Source organism: Thamnophis sirtalis, unplaced genomic scaffold (assembly GCF_051295495.1).
Source record: "Thamnophis sirtalis isolate CommonGarterSnake01/CBP01778 unplaced genomic scaffold, rThaSir2_p1.2 scaffold_2, whole genome shotgun sequence".
NCBI classification, from domain to species: domain Eukaryota; kingdom Metazoa; phylum Chordata; class Lepidosauria; order Squamata; family Natricidae; genus Thamnophis; species Thamnophis sirtalis.
The window spans coordinates 125,972,809-125,990,625 of NW_028261382.1; the positions used below are offsets into that span (position 1 = coordinate 125,972,809).

General features: G+C 38.5%; 1 protein-coding gene across 1 annotated transcript in view; it reads left to right on the forward strand.

The window, feature by feature from the left end:
- CDH17 (cadherin 17) overlaps nt 1–17,817 on the forward strand; it is a 50,520-nt gene that overhangs the window by 21,197 nt on the left and 11,506 nt on the right. Inside the window, exons 7-14 of the mRNA XM_087706858.1 lie at nt 680–879; nt 2,476–2,604; nt 3,181–3,331; nt 5,954–6,169; nt 7,673–7,749; nt 11,829–12,020; nt 13,664–13,908; nt 16,539–16,669. Of these exons, the coding sequence (XP_087562984.1) occupies nt 680–879; nt 2,476–2,604; nt 3,181–3,331; nt 5,954–6,169; nt 7,673–7,749; nt 11,829–12,020; nt 13,664–13,908; nt 16,539–16,669 (1,341 nt within the window). The remainder of the gene's footprint in view (nt 1–679; nt 880–2,475; nt 2,605–3,180; nt 3,332–5,953; nt 6,170–7,672; nt 7,750–11,828; nt 12,021–13,663; nt 13,909–16,538; nt 16,670–17,817) is intronic.

The window sequence follows — 17,817 nt, forward strand, 5'->3', positions numbered from 1 at the left end:
TGGACTCCAAATCCCCAAGTAAATTCCTAGTAAAACCAACCCTAGAAGGCTTAAATCCGCCCTCCCAAATGTAGAAAAGGGTCCCAATGTTTTACTAGCTACATAGGGTTTGGTGTATATATGTGAAAGATACATAAAGAAATCATTGCATAACATCTGGTTCAGAAGTATTGCTGGGAAAATGTGATGTAACTTCTGAGGAAACGATAACTGGCAACACTGGAAACTTAGCACAAGCACCAACATTCTCACAAATGCAAAATATTTATGCAAACTGAAGAGAAACTAAAGATCCACCCTACCAAAAAAAACCTCCACAATGATACATCATTGAAATCCGCAGATAAATGAAGCAGAAATAGATTCCTGTGCTGTTATATGCTAAAATGTCTTCTGTAGCTAGTTGGTATTTGGGATCCTCGATAGACTTTAGCACAAGAGATGAAAAGAAAGAAAACCAATCACTTGTAAAACGGACTTTCACATATCTGTGTTTGGGAAGCAGGGTTACAGCAGAACCTGCCATTACTCAGAAACATAAATATTATGGTAACTATCAAGCTTTATGAGAAAATAAGTGATGGGGTTATTGCTAAAGAAAGGGAGTTGTAATTGTTTCAGAATGTAGGAGAAAGAATGAGTGCATATTTTCAAGTTTTATTCTCTGTTACATTTTCAGGAAAAACCAGCTTGGACCCAGCAAAAAGGAATGACTTTCTCCTTGTGGTGAGAGCAAAAGATATGGCAGGCAAGCACGTAAATAGTTTTTCTGATGAGGCTGACGTGAAGATCACTGTTTTGGAAAACCTCTGGAAATCTCCTCCAGAAGTGTTGCTCCAGGAGAACTCTACAAAGCCACACCCCATGATCATCACTCATGTAAGCTCCTAAAATGATCAGGCAACTTACCATCCATTATTAAAGACACAGCCTTTGACTTCCACCACGTATGCTACAACTGGGCCATTCAGCAATTCCACTTCTCAATAGCATCCAATAGAGCAATGCCACTGTAGCATGCAAATATGACCTTGGATAATTAGAATGATTACCTTAAGAAAAATTATAGAGAGAAAGAATGGAAACCCATGATTGTAACAATTTTATATTGCAATCTAATTTAGTTGGCAGGAGATTCCCTAGAGGGAAAAGAAGTATTTCCTTATGCTCCACAATATGGTCAGTTGTCATAATAAGCTTGGATAGTTTTGATAAAGAGGATAGAAACATTGCTAGAGATAAAACTGATAATGTCATATGTAATGGAAACATGTTGATATCACATTGATATCATGTTGAGTGACATGTTGATTGTTTGATGCTCAGAAGCATTTGACTGGCTACAGTGGGTAGTAGAAAAAGGAATACTGAAAGTTAATCTTTGGCCTAAAATATTATATCCAGATAATAGAAATCTTTATTTGAATCTCTAAAACCTAAAAAGCAAACGTGTCGGTCCATTGGAAAAGAATATCAACAAATTCATACCTGGTTATATCTCTATTATTTTAAAATGACCATTTTCTTTGAGTTGAGAGTTCCAACTGGGTGAATTCATGGACGTACAAATATAGTTTTAACACCAAAATAGAAGCAGTTTCCAATTTTTAACTTCTAGACTATTGTGTTTTCTGCTGTTCTTCCATCCAGGTAATAGCCAGTGCTTATTCTACATAAGTCATGATTATCTTGTAAGTCCTTGAGCAATAATCTCTTCCTTAGACTCATTGTCAGGTGCAGAAAATCAGGAGCCAGGACAGAATTCAAAAGCATTAAGAGTTTATTTCATTCTATCTATTAACAAGAATCTGATGTACTAATGATCAAAGTAATTGGCTCTAGATAAGAGTCAATGGATTTTAAGGGGCTGGACTTAGGTCTTTTACTGAGACATCATGACTCCAAACCGATGACACATTTGACCCTTCCCTCGGGTTCAGCCGAGTCATCTCTTATACCCATCCAGAATATCAACATGCACAAAACTTTTATTTTCCCAGAACTCTTCAATAGGTAAGAAGTTACAAAAAGCAGCAGAGGAAGATCATGCAAGAGAGCAAAAAATGTAGGCCAAATACAAGGTTGTCAAAATCCTACTTGAGATTCCTTCCAAACTTTTTGAGCATTTTATAGATCTGTGTTTTGTTTTCAAGTAACTGATTGGTAGTCTTTGGTTAATGATGGCAATTGGGATTGGAATTATTATTATTATTATTATTATTATTATTATTATTATTAAAATTATTTGCCATCCATCTCATTTTGAAGCAACCCTGGACATCTTATGCTCTAAAGGAATTTTGCATTGCTAAGTAGCATGTTGGAAAGCATGATGTCACATGACTGTACTGCTTAGCAATGGCAATTCTGACATCCTAGTTGTATTAAAGAGAGAAAAAATATTTTTTAAACCATCTATCAGGTCAAAACTTTTCATTTGTATACCTGTTGCTTATTTTTACATTGTAATATTAGGTACAATGGAACGATCCATATGCAACATATAAAATTCAAGAGAAAGAAAAGCATTCTATTCCATTTACAGTTGATCAGAATGGAACAGTTTATGTAACTAAACCACTAGACAGAGAAGAGAAAGACTACGTAAGTACATGAAAGTGGATAGCGGGTATGCTTTAAAATATGGAGAAAGCTAAACTACAATGCCTTTCAGGTGGTTTTCTACTTGCATTTCAGTGGTGGGTTGCAGGTGGTATGCCCTGGTATGGGCGTACCGGTGCCTGCTGGGGAGCACCAGGTACCGTTCTGGTACGGTGCTCCGGAGGGCCCACCTGCCTACCCACTCTCCTTACTGGTATTTGAGCTGTTTAGGGCTTCCGCACAGGAGATAAGTATGCATGCATACGCTACGGGTGTGTGCACACGCATTCTTGTGGGGGGACACACAGCCCCGTTGCACTGTACCGGTTGCAACGGGATCCAGAATCCACCACTGTTGCATTTCATTATCAGCATCACATTCTATGTTAGATTTTTTTTTTAAATTAATTATTGTTTACTCAGCTTATTAGATATCAACATTTCAAATACGTTATGCTGCTCTTGAATGGGTTTTATATGACATGGGGCAAAACTCTGATAACGTAGTTTGCACTACATTAGTAATTCCTTAAGCCTGTATTCATTATTCCTGCAGTTTAATTATATATCCTATTTCAGTATTCATTCTATATCTTTGCAAACGATGAGGAGGGAAAAATGCTGGCCAAACCAGTCAATGTTTCAGTTCGTGTTGTAGACATCAATGACAACCCACCCGTGTGTAACGAAATTTTGACTAAATTTGAAGTTCAAGAAAATGAGGATGTGGGTAAGAAATATTGCATTTCATGATTGTATGAGTAAAAATAATTGAATGCAAAGCTTCTTTGGTAGTTAAATGAGCATACAATTTAATACCATCAATTCTTATGAGTTTGAATAGCATAAGGAGTTCTAATAGAAGGGAATATGTGTAGCTCAGGGTTGAAGTGTGAGATCCTCGGTGGTCTCTGAGGCTGGCTGTTTGCTTGCAGACATTTCAATACCCAACTAGGTAACATCATCAACACTCAAGCATCTGAAAATACATACATGGTTAGAGAAAATGATAAAGCAACACATAAACTTAAAACCAGAACTGTTTTTGTTAGGTATATTACTAGAAAATTCTAATAAAGGGATTACATATTTAATAATACATGTGCCGACAGCAGCGAGAATTGTATTTGCACAATATTGGAAAAATGAGGGTACACCTACAGATGAAAGTATAATTAGAAAATTATTAGACTGACAATAATAAAAGCTAAGGAAGAAACAGAATATTTTTTAACATGGGGTTTGTTTTGTCAATGGTTAGATAAAACAGGTAGAAATTAGAGGATGAAAGATTACTGATATGTATAAGTAAAAGATGCAAAAATTTCATTATATAAAAGTAAATATCAGTATCATTATTATTACGGTTGTTATTATTATCATTATTACTACCAGTATTACCATTAATACTTTGTATAAGCAAATTGATCCGGACAATACACTGTTTATTAAACACTTAGGTATTTTAAAGAAAAAATGTATCAATAAAATTTTAAAAAAGAACACTCACACATCTGAAAGCAAACAGCTCAGAGAGCGCCAAAAACTCTAAAGCATGAACTATTTAAGGAGAGGCGCTAAATATATAATTTAGGAGTCGTTGAGAATAAAATCTGCACATTTCAAATGAGACTGCCCCTAGTCTCATCCTATCAAAGAATTAATTAGTGCTTGGTTCCCAAGCTCAAGACCTGGATGACGTAGACCAGGGGTCGACAACATTAAACACTCAAAAAGCCACAAAGCTCTTAACCAGAAGCTCGCCATTTAATTCTGGAGCCGACCAGAAATCCGGTTCCCCCACCATAGAGTCTTCTCCTAGCATGACATCCTTTTTCTTTTTACCGACCAGAAGTCTGGTTCCCCCACCATAGAGTCTTCTCCTAGCATGGCATCCTTTTTCTTTTTACCAACCAGAAGTCTGGTTCCCCCACCATAGAGTCTTCTCCTAGTGCTGCGTCCTTTTTCCTTTTACTGACTGGTGACAGGGAGCCACAGCAGAGGGATGAAAGAGCAACATGTGGCTGCAGGTTGCTGATGCCTGACTTAGACAGAATGAAAACGTATCTTCTCCTATCCCACAGGAGTTATCTTGACCATACTAAAAAACCAGTCCTACACAAATAGATCGGGTATGAAAGAAGGTGGTCAGTTCCCTGTGAGTGGTACAGTCACAAGGATTTGATCATTCCAATAGATCAAATATGGAAGAAGATGGTCAGACCCTTGTGTCTGTAGTACTGAGAAGAACAGCTATTTAGAAATTTTAGTTTTTCCAAAATTGCATGTGTGCATTCATGTAGGGTTGTCATGTTTTAATGGGATTGGCTAGTTTATGGCTTAATCTCATGAGAGCAACCAGTTAATATAAGTAATCATATATCATAGCATGATAGATGAAATGTGCCCTTTTAGTTTATTCAGCAAAGTATGGTCGAGTAAATACTCAGTTCTCTGATTTGATAAGATGAGTATGAGTTGAGGTCATATATTAACACTGAGTAAATGCATTCTTTGTGCTTGACTCATTGCCTACATAGGTTATTCATCACTTCCTCAATAAAGAAATGAGGTGACCACCTCCTCTCCTTCCCTCTCTTCTTGACACATTATAAACGTATCCTGAACCTACATCTTCCAGATCTGCTTCAAGACCACTGTTTTCTAACCTCACCCATTTTTATATCTTCCAGAATGGATGGTTTCCTGTTCTTTAGTCCTTTCTAATAACAAGTTCAATTTTCTGCGATGCTTTGCATACCCTCCTTCCAGTAGCTGGCTACTAGGCTGCTGCATTTTCTGCTAGTTCGCAATTACTATATTTTTTTTTAAAAAAAAACTTGAAATTGATCCAACAACAGGCCATTAAATCAATGAGCAAATGTCAATCCTAAACACTCATGCTCCATTCAACACATCTCCCAGTGGGCACCCTTTTCATTAATGCTAATATTAATATTAGTTCTATTAATAATTATGCATATAGATTGATCCTAAAGCATTTTGCTTTCCAAGCTGCTACTTTATAGACAGGTCCTTTATACATGCAACCCCCCTCACTGCAAGGATAAAGTTGAAAAAAAAGTTATTTTGCTCATTGCTAATCTTTTTCAGTGGCTAATCTCTGGATTGGCCACTGAAAAATATTAATTGCCTTTTGTTAGGTTTTTAGGAGATCATGTTCCACACAAATAGCTGTATCATGAATTTGAGAATCAGTGTATATAGGAATCCTGTTAGTTCCCTTGCCCATTCCCAAAAGTTATGTTTGTCTTTGTATAAGTAATTTATTTTATTTTTTACTATGCTTGTTTGCTATTGGTCTAACTACAGTTTTTTCTGCGACCAACAGGGAATTTAATAGGAATTGTCGTTGCCTCAGACAATGATGAGAAGGGGTCTCTTAATTCTCGCCTGAAGTTCAGCCTTATGGACCAGACCCCCAAAATCCCACAAGACAATCTCTTCCGTATCGAATTGGGAACTGGGTCAGTCCACTTATTGAAATCGGAATTAAACAGACAAGTGGTCCAAAATTACTATTTGGAGGTGAATGTGACAGATCCAGGTCAGTGCATCACACATTACATGTATTCCCCAAATACTCTATTAAAGCAACATGGATTACAAGATAGTCTACACCAGGGATGTCAAACTTGATTTTATTGAGGGTCGCATCAGAGTTGTGTTTGACCTCCGGGGGTGGTGGTGTCAGAGTCACCATGGCCAGGGGGGACGTGGCCACCTCAATGACACTTGTGTTGGGGGCACCTGTGGAGGCCGGACTGCTCTGCCAGAGAAAATGGGCTCCTGAGCTCCATTTTCAGCTGAAACAGCCTCCTGCAACCCTCTCCCAGTGAAAATGGAGCTTGGGAGAACCTGTATGCAGCCCTCCTGAGCTCCATTTTTATTGGCAGAAGCACCATGGGCCAGTCCTTCACTGTTTCCAGGGTGCTGCCGTGGACTATATCTAAGCATCTTGTGGGCCGGATCTGGCCCCTGATCCTTGAGTATGACACCCCTGATCTACACTCTCTCATCTAGACTTCTTTCATTTCTTCCATCCATCCCTTTTCACTCCTTTTCCCCATTTTTCTTTTGATCAAGAGCTACACATCTAAAAGCAAAATTATAAATCTTTCATGTGCTTTTTTTAAAAAGGTGTCCATAAGATATGGTTGAAAAGGGCAATATGCTGCTAAAAATTGGCATCGCAGTTTCCTTCCATGTTGGAATGGGAGATGTGAATATTCAGACATAAGCTCTAAAATAAAGGAATAACATTAAATCCTTTATTCCCCTTGAACTACTACTAGTAGTACAGGTAGCCCTTGACTTATGATCAGTTGTTTAGTGACCAAATTGCAAATTCAAATTGCAATGAAACCAAACCTAAATGATTCGAAGTTCTGATGGCTGCCCCTCCCTCCCTCCATGGTCACATAACCACACTTTGGGTAGTCAGCCACCCGCAGGGTCCAGCACCCCCATGATGGCAATTTAGTTTTTTTTTTTGTTTTTTTTTTTTTGCAAAAACCAGCAATTACTTCTGACTTTTTTTTGGCAAAAAAAGAAAAAGAGCTCAGTGCAGAGGAATGGGTTTACTTAACAATCACAGCATTCATTTTAAGACCAAAAAGCCATAAAATTATGTTGGTTATGCGATGGCCTGCTTAATGACTGGCAAGACTTATGACTAAATTCCAGGTTCAGTATTGGCTGTAAATTGAGGATTGCCTACATTCTTATTTGTTAGATGTATTTCTTGTTCTTTTTACAAGAAATCAAGGCAATGCACATTATCACTCGCTTCTCAGATGCCCCACATACATCCCATAATGGCAACGTTTGGTAGGGTGGCCTAAGAGGAAGTGACCGATTCGAAGGTCATTCTTGAGCTTTCAGAGATGGGGTGAATTTGAGCCTGATTCCCCCTGATTCTATACCTATGAAGGGATTAATTGTGGTGGGATGTTTTAGTTATATTTGATGTGTCTACTGTAAAAGGTTTGAGAATTTGTTCTGTGCAAATCAGCTCACACTTGATTTCATTATATTCTTTTCCTTGTAGTTTTCTCAACTATATGTGAAGTGCAAATTCATGTCATTGACATCAATGATAAGATCCCAATATTTGAAAAATCAGATGTGAGTATCTTTGTTAACTAGTTTTGCCTTCACAAGATGTTGGAAAAAATATCAAACTTTTGGCTTGATGGTATCCTCTTCCGAGATATTTGCTTGGCATGTGGATGTTGTTGTTGCATATCTGTGGCTAGTTAGGTAAGTCTTTCCCAAGTCGATTCCAACCAGATATTTTAGGACTACAAGTCCCAGAACTTCCAGCAACAGACACGTTGAATGGGAATTTCTAAAGTTGTAATCCTTAACACTTCTGGAGGAAATCAGACTGCAAAAGTCTGCACTGGAGCTCAGAAGAAATTCAAAGGAAAAATGTTATTTTTTCATAAAATGGCTCCACACAATTACTTTGACCTATTCTCATCTCAGACTGGTAAGGATGAACACTGCCTAAATTGAAGTGGACACGGTGACTCAATGGCTGAGCTTGTCGATCAGAAATGTTATCAGTTTGGCAGTTCGAATCCCTAGCACTGTGTACTGGAGTGAGCTCCCATTATTTGTCCCAGCTTCCGCCAACCTAGCAGTTTGAAAGCACGTAAAAATGCAATTATAAAAAATAGGAACCACCTTTGGTAGGAAGATAACAGCATTCTGTGCGCCTTTGGTGTTCAGTCATGCCGGCCACATGACCACAGAGATGTCTTTGGACAGTGCTGGCTCTTCGGCTTTGAAACGGAGATGAGCACCGCCCCCTAGAGTTGGGAATGACTAACACATATGTGTGAGGGGAACCTTTACCTAAATTGAAGTACATGCTTACTACATGAGTCCTGAAAAGATCCATACTATGCTGCTGCTTTCCATACAGCTTTAATATACATGCCACTTAAAGGCTACGATTGGTAGTTCACTTGGCTGAAATTGCATCACCATCTAGTACGTGAAAATTCTCCTCCAGCTGGCACATTCAATGATTACTGCATGCACTCATCTTTTTTCTTTCCTATCAGTTAACTTTTTATTTTTAAAAATATCTTTATAAAAGGTGTTCCCAACCCCTGATCCGCTGACCAGTACTGGTACGAGGCTCGATCTGGGCTGTGCAAGTGGTGGGCGAGTGTGCAAAACTCCATTTGCGCAAGCAGAGGGCATGTACAAAAAACAATGCCCTCCCCACCACCACTGCTGCCACCGGTCCATAAAGCCTGAAAGTTTTGGGGACCTCTGCCTATCATTTGATTGGTTAAGCATTCGATCTATAAACTGTAGGTGGAAGCAAAGAGTTATTTATACTTGGCTGCCGACTGGTGATCGGTTGGAATTGTGCAGCCTAGAAAACTGCAAAACGCTTGATGAACAGCTGGAGTTTGAGAAGGGTTTTTTGTTGTGAATGACAGTGTGAGAATTGTGATTATGTGTGGAAAAGGAGGAACCAATTGGATAGGAAAGGGAATTTTCCACCACATTACAAAGCAGAACAGACAGTCCTTTTATTATGCTTTCAATTACCTTTGTATGGACGCGATGGCTCAGTGGCTAAGATGCTGAACTTGTTGATAGACTAAAGTTTTCTTCTTTTATTGCTGTGGGTATTTTTCTAATTCATTTAAAGATTGGACCTCTTTTCTAACTTGAAATACAAAAAAGATACAAAAAGAAACTCTTTAACAATGTTTCCGCTCGGAGGCTGGGAGGTTTTGTTGTTCGGAGCTTTGTGTATTCAAAACAGAACATTTTTTTTCCATGGATTGTTTTGACTTGGCACCACAAGGTTTTACTGTTTGGCTACAGAGTGATAAGAAGGGAAACACACAGATGTCCCTTTGAAGTATATTTTCAATCAGAGAAAAGTGAAAACAATGTTCTTTGTGAATCTATGCTTTAATTTTATTAACCTTCCAAGCTGGAGCAGCTGTGTTTGTTAGAATGGCATAACGTCAAGAGAAAATAGAGGTCTTAACTTTGCAAAATATATTTTCAGAACTACAGAAATTATCAAATATAGTAGAGAAAAAACTGGAATACCTAGAGCACATAACAAGAAAATATGATGAAAAAATTGAGGATGTTCATCAAATGCAAAATGGGGTGATTGAAACTCAAAAACCCAAAGTGGAAAATGAATATAAAGAGATTAAACCTGCTGATATCTATGGTAATTAGTTTGTTCCTGAAAATGGAAAGAATGGAATACTGAAAGAGGAATTAAATGGAGAGGAAATCTATTCCAAAAGTCAAGATATAGAAGAAGATAAAATTAAAGAATCTATGGACTTAAAGAAAGAAATTCTATTAGCAAAAGCATTGATAACACTGCTGACAATCAAAGACAAGCTGAATAAGGAAACAGAAAGAGGGCATCAAGATTAGATGAGAGATCTTATAAGCAAGGAGCTGCTAAGAGAAGTCCATACAAAGCTGATCAAGAAGATGATTAGAGGATTGGTACCACAAATGGCAGAAGATATGAATTTTTTTTGTTATTGAAAAGATACAGATTGATAGATGGAAGAATATAACTTAATACTAGTTAAACTTAGTGAAATTTAGTGATAATAGATATAGTTAAATAAATAATTGATAATGATAATAATGTATACAATGTGTAGTGTTATGATAAGTAATAATTGGTTATGAATATTGAATAGTACCCATAAAAGTAAGATTAGAAATCCTTTTGGATTATGTACAAAGGTTAATAAAAAAGAACTAAATTAGATACAGTTAAGTTTTGATTATTAGGGGGGAAATGTTATGATGCAGGATATAGTCAAATAAAGGAGGGATGATGACAACATATATATATATATATATATATATATATATATATATGTGTGTGTGTGTGTGTGTGTGTGTGTGTGTGTGTGTGTGTGTGTGTGTGTGTGTGTGTGTGTGTGTGTGTGTGTGTATGTATATATGTATGTATTGGGTACAACATAAGGAAACTGGATGAACATTGCAAATAGTGATTTGGAAAGGAGGATTAGAAAAGTTTGTTATTAAATATTATGGATGTTTAGTTAGAATAGGACATAAGAATTCAGTGTTATTGGAGGATTTTAGAAATATTAAATGAAATGCCAGTATGTGGTTATGTATTAAATCTTGGTATATTTTATGATGAAGGATGTTTAAACAATTATAGTCAAATAAAAATGGAGGTATGATAAGGATAACATGTATAAATATCTCAGTTAAAATACTTGAGTTAATATGAATTATGCTTGATGACTGTGGAAGAGATGCACGAAAGCCTTTTGTAACCAACTGATACAGTTCCTACAGTATGTAAAGAAGGAAGATTTTATGTGTTGTGTTTGTTTTGAAAATTAAAAAAAAAACAATAAAAAAAGAAAGGTCGGCAGTTCAGTGGCTTGAATCCCTAGTGCTGCATAATGGAGTGAACTCACGTTAATTGTCCCAGCTTCTGCCAACCTAGCAGTTCGAAAGCATGTAAAAATACAAGTAGAAAAATAGGGACCCACCTTTGCTGGGAAGGTAACAGCATTCTGTGCGCCTTCGGCATTTAGTCATGCCGGCAACATGATCACAGAGATGTCTTTGGACAGTGCTGGCTCTTGAAACGGATATGAGCCTCACCGCTTAGAGTCGGGAACAACTAGCACATATGTGTGAGGGGAACCTTTACCTTTACCTTTGTTAGGTCACAATAAAAAAAAATAAAGGTAGATGTAGGAGCCACAATTCCAGGCCCCCTGGCATCTAAATGAGAATCATAGAAGAGATCCTGAACTGTGAGGTTAGATGGAAGAGGTTACTACAGCACATTTGCTAAATCAACTGGAGCCAAACAGTAAACTCTAACCTAAAGTCACCTAAAGTCTTCTTCTCCGTGTGTCATGAGTTGTCCTGATGGAAGATCTTGAGCATGAATAAGAGGGAAAACACCATTTTCAGGATGGAGAACTTTAAAAAGCCAGGCTGAGGAGATGTTTAGTGGAGCATTATCCACCAAGGCAACGAGACTGTTTGGAGATGATTTTAGAATGTTTTGCAACAGCAAATTATGATTTCAAGTTATTACATCATGAAGCTCTCTTCAAAATAGCTAGTTCTTTTTAGAAATGTTATTTCTCCTTTTCTGTTCTATTGTTTTATATTTATTTTTCTTTTCATTCTAGTATGGCACTGTGATTGTTGCAGAAGATCAGAAAAAAGGATATCGTATAGTTGAAATAAAAGCCACGGATGCTGATGAAGTAGGCACTGGAAGTTCTCAGATTATTTACACCATCACAAAGGGTGACCCAAATAATAGTTTTACAATATTGACTGATCCAGATACAAATAAAGGAGCTATTATAATTAACAAGGTGAATGAATGCCATTTCATTTATTGTTATATTACATAGATTTAATTAACATTTCCTCAAGGCAAGGCAGTGAAATGACTAAGAACAATGCTACATTAATTAGCAAATAGCAATAGGATGTCTCCAAATTTAAGAAAACCTCCAAATTTAAGAAAATTGGAGGAAAATGTTTTTATATAGTTGCAATTTTGCAAGAGATTAAAATCTTATGAGATTCTATTTTCCTTTGAGATCTTGTGAGTTTTAAGGCCAAAATGCTAAATGACACAATGAATGGTTTCACACTTACCAAACCTGAAGTTGCAGAATTTTGGAAAATAGTTAAAACAATACACTTAGAAGTCTACCCAATAAATCAGTTTCTTCTTCCTAGTTCCTCCATTTTGAAGGCAGTCATGTAATAAACATTTTACTTGTGGTAAAGATAAAAAAACAGCCATATTATCTTATTGTCTTGGAATACCGAGAAAACATGGAGATGCCACGTGCTCCCTTGAGGAAACTAAAGAGAAAACTCAAAAACTCAGTCAATCAAAGCTTCATCCCCAAGATGAGTGATGGCTAACCTTTTTGTTGTCGTGTGCTGAAAGCGTGCATGCATCTGCACCCATCAATGTACGCATCCCACTCCCTGTGCATGTGAGTGCGATCTCCTGCGCTCCCCCACCCTGCACATGCACACATGATCCCCTAAGCTCCCCCTGCCATCACGCATGTGCATGTGGCAACTTCCTATGCCCCATTTTCGGCCTAGCAGGCCTCCCTGCAGCATTCTGAGAGCAAAAACAGGCCATAGGCCATGCCGTACCCCCCTACTCCCCCCTGCACCCTTACACATGCACACGACCCCAGTGCACGCAAGCGTGGGGTCCATCCACCCCCGTGCATGTGCACACACCTCCCACATGCTCCCCAGCCCCCTGCACATGCACAATAGAGACCCAAAAACCAGCTGGCTGGTGGGAGGCGCATGCAGACGCACATGGAGTTTGAGCTGGGTGACAGCTCGCATGCCAGCAGAGAGGGTTCTGTGTGCCACCTGTGGCACACTTGCCATAGTTTCGCCATCATGGACCTAGACAGTACAGACCTGAGAAAGTGCCTCTTGTGCACCTCAATATCAGGCACTTCCCACAACTAGGCAGATAGCCGAAAAACTGACAAATGTAACCTAGGTTGCAGAAAATGGAATTAATCTTTCTAAAAACCTGACCTCTCTTCTGGCAATGTCTAACCAAACAGAATGGTTGCCAGTAAAAGCAAGCAAGCAAGCAAATAAATAGATGTTTTGGCCCTATAGCATTCTGACCTTAAAACTGTTTGAGATGCATTTGATCTGTTTTGTTGTAAATAAGCAATGATCATTCAGGGTATCTGAATTGTGCAGTTTCAATTGCTGCAAAGAGGGAAAAGCCTTATTTGAGCTTACCCTCAGATTAGTGAACTAGTGGGGGTTTAGTTCAGGGTCTACTTTGGGTCTACTTTGAGTTGGCCTGGCTACAGATGATGAAAAGTTCTAGTGTCGCAGAATCCTTCCTGGAGGATAGGAAGTTGGGGAACTCTGCTACAAATATATTTCGAGAAGATAATGTGGTGTAAGTTCGTGGTGGATTTTTATCCCTGTTTCTCCTTTGCTTTTGTAGGATCTTGATTTTGAAACAAATTCAGTGTATAACCTTACAATCAATGCTACTAATCCCGAACCTCTCGTGGCTGGAATAAAGTACACTTCAAATTCATCTACTTTCTTACGGATTCATGTTACTGATGTGGAAGAACCTCCAGTTTTCCTCCGTCCCAGCTACATAGTTGCGATATATGAAAATGTGACCATTGGTACCAATGTGGCAACCGTAAAAGCTTTTGACCCAGAAGGATACACAATAAAGTAAAGGCAAAAATCTATTTTGGGGTGGGGGAAAATGAGAGTTGTATTAATTGCATTGCTGAATCCAATCCAGAAGATTCTCCTGCTTTCTTGCCTTGAAAGAACCTCCTAAAATGTCATATTGTATTTGCATAGCCTGTTTAACTTGACTGCATGCACTCCACTGAGGATTAAAAAGAACCAAATTTAGCATGTGCAAAAGTAACTCCTGTATTTCCTAAGTATATTATAAAGATGTCAGTTTCTGTAGGTAGAAAGGGTGTAATCCAGATTAGAAACCCAGCATAGAGCTACATGTATAAACATGTAGGTGTATATGAATTTAGAGAACATACATTTTTTCATACTTATGGCTTGACTTTTGAGTGGTGGGACAGGAAAAAAAGTGGCTTTATATTTAATTCAGCAGAATAACATATACAAATCTAGTTCAAAAACCCTATAACTATATTAATTAAATATACTACATATGATTAAATGCCATGTTAGATCTCCTCCATGTTAAAAATGTATTATGTTTGAAAGAACTCTGAATAGGGGTTGCACCAATGGTGGGTTTCAAATTTTTTTAGAACTTCTTCTGTAGATGTGGCCTGCATTGTGGGAGTGGCTTGCTGGCCATGTGACTGGGTGGGAGTGGCTTGCCAGCCAAGTGACTGGGTGTGTGTGGCCAACTTATAAAATGTGGTGAAACTCACTTAACAACGCTCTTGCTTTGCAACCAAAAGGTTGGCTCAGAAACTCTGGTATTTGAAGCATGCAAGTCTTAAAGCTGTCAAGTTACAAGACCCTTGCACCTCTAACCCTTTAGAAAAAAAAACCCAGGGGTGGTCAAACTTGACAGCATTAAGACTTGTGGACTTCAACTCCCAGAATTCCTCCTCTCGCTCTTCATCTTGATGATGTGCAGACGGGCGGGGGAGGGAGCTGGAACCGGTTCTAAACAGCACTGTAGATTTGTGGAACCTCTTCTATAGAAGAGGTTAGAACTGGTAGGAACCCACCCCTGGGTTGCACCCAAGGTTTTTTTGGGGGGACGGGACATCTCCCCCTGATACTTCATGTTGAATTTCACTGGAATAGTAGAAGAATTTTTCTAACACTTGTTTTTTCTGTTGAAAACTGTTGTCCACTGAAGCTCCTCTTTGCAATAAAGAATTGATGTGGCTTTGAGGAGAATGTGAATATCTACTCAGTGTTATCAAAAACAGTCAAGATCATAGCCACATTCCTGCAATGTCTTTTGGTGCAGGAGCCCAGTTGTGGCTTTTATCTTGATTTTTTTCAGTACCCCCATCTTCTATCCTGTTTACATCAAAATTTGTAACAAAAGGTGGGAAATTGATTCTCTGCCATAAGAAAGTTGAACAAATGAATCCAAACATGTTGCTTGATTGAGAGATAGTTTGGTATGCAATAGTGGTCACAGTTATGAATAAAGCACCAGGCTAGAATAGAATAGAATAGAATAGAATAGAATTCTTTATTGGCCAAGTGTGATTGGACAGACAAGGAATTTGTCTTTGGTGCATATGCTCTCAGTGTACATAAGGAGGATAAAATACATTTATCAAGAATCATAAGGTGAAACACTTAATGATAGTCATAGGGTACAAATAAGCAATCAGGGAACAATATCAATATCAATATAAATCGTAAGGATACAAGCAACAAAGTTACAGTCCTGCAGTCATAAGTGGGAGGAGATGGGTGATAGGAATGACGAGAAGACTAATAGTAATAGTAATGCAGCCTTAGTGAATGGTTTGACAGTGGTGAGGGAATTATTTGTTTAGCAGTGTGATGGCGTTCAGGAAAAAACTGTTCTTTTCTCTAGTTGTCTTGGTATGCAGTGCTCTCTAGCACCGTTTTGAGGGTAGGAGTTGAAACAATTTATGTCCAGGATGTGAGATGTCTGTAAATTTTTTCACGACCCTCTTTTTGACTTGTGCAATGTACAGGTCCTCAATGGAAGGCAGGTTGGCAGTAATTGTTTTTTCTGCAGTTCTGATTATCCTCTGAAGTCTGTGTCTGTCTTGTTGGGTTGCAGAATCAAACCAGACATTTATAGAGGTGCAGATGACAAACTCCATAATTCCTCTGTAGAACTGCTGATACTGGGAGACCATGAATTCTAGTCCCACTTTAGGCACAAAGCCAGCTGGATAACCTTGGTCAATCACTCTCTCTTAGCCTTAGGAAGCAGGAAACGGCAACCACCTCTGGAATCATGCCAAGAAAACTTTGTCTAGGCAGTTATCAGGATTCAATAGTGATTTGAAGAATAAAAAAGAGGGTAAAGTAGAGCAGTGTTTCTCAACCTTGGCAACTTGAAGATGTCCGGACTTCAACTCCCAGAATTCCCCAGCCAGCGAATGCTGGCTGGGGAATTCTGGGAGTTGAAGTCCGGACATCTTCAAGTTGCCAAGGTTGAGAAACACTGAAGTAGAGAGCTTAAATAGATAGACCATTTGCCAGATAAAAATGGCTCATCTGTTCTTATGGGCAATGAACAGGGTTAGGATTCTAAAAGTGATGGAAAGAAAATGCACATATTGATGCATAGTACTGTTGAACACAATGCTTTTTGGTTAAATTTGTTTCTTTTGTCTTACTTTCCTGGTTGCAAGGTACTCGCTGAAGAAAACTCGCAACAATTGGCTGAAAATTGATCCTGACAGTGGACAAATATATACAGCTGCCCGACTGGATTATGAGCAGAACCGTACCTACATAGAAGAAATTGTTGCAACTGAACAAAGTAAGGAAGCAAAACTTTATCCTCCAAGGATACTTTGGCTGTTGGAAAGGGCCTTGGCCAAGGTGCTTACTAGCAGTTCTATGTTTGGCTTTCTCCATATTTTTAAAGTTTAAAGATTTAAAGTTTATTTATATGCCACCCTTTTCCCTGGGGGGACTCAGGGTGGCTTACAACTTAAAAGGGGGGGGGAGACAAACTTTTAACATATAAGACAAATACATAATTAAAACACAACATTCATACTATTCAGGCGGGTTGTAGTCTTAACCCCAGGCCTGATGGGATAGCCAGGTTCTGAGGGCTGTGCGGAAGGTCTGGAGGGTGGTGAGGGTACGAATTTCCACGGGGAGATCGTTCCACAGAGTCGGAGCTGCCACCGAGAAGGCTCTCCTCCGCGTAGTTGCCAGTCGACATTGACCGGATATATGACAACAGTAGCTGGGAGTAGCAAGTTATACTATTTAAAATTATTTAGATTCATATGAATGTTATGTTACATATTTTAAGATTACATATATATTTAACATGGCAGTCCACAGCAGATGTGTGTGCTACTGGGAGTCTTTACCAGGGCATGAGGATGTCATTGATGCCAAGAGATGAAGGTGGTAGGCACCAGTCTTGGTCTTGTCTCGATAGGTATTTTAGCAACATATAAGCTTGAAATGGGGTAACTCACAGCTTTAATAAGACAAGTTGGCAATAATGGGGTTGTAGAAACCAGATCTCCTCTTCTCCATTATGAACTAGAAATTAGTTACGGTATTCATTATTTCCAGTACCAGAATGAGAGAGAGAAGTGTTTTTCTATAAAGATCATAGCAATTACCTTTAGCCTACAAAACAACTTCTAAATTTTGAAATCTGCCCCTTAGCTCTGTTCTTTTTTGGATGTCTATAAGGAGAGAAGCAAATTAGAACTAGGAGAAATTTCTTGACAGTTACAACAATTAATCAGTGGAACAACTTGTCTCCAGAAGTTGTGAATGCCCCAACACTGGAAGTCTTTAAGAAGATGTTGGATAGCTATTTGTCTGAAGTGGTATAGGGCTTCCTATCTAGGCAAGGGGTTGGACTAGAACACCTCCAAGGTCCCTTCCAACTCTGCTATTCTATTCTATTTTATTCTATTACCAACCAGCGATAAT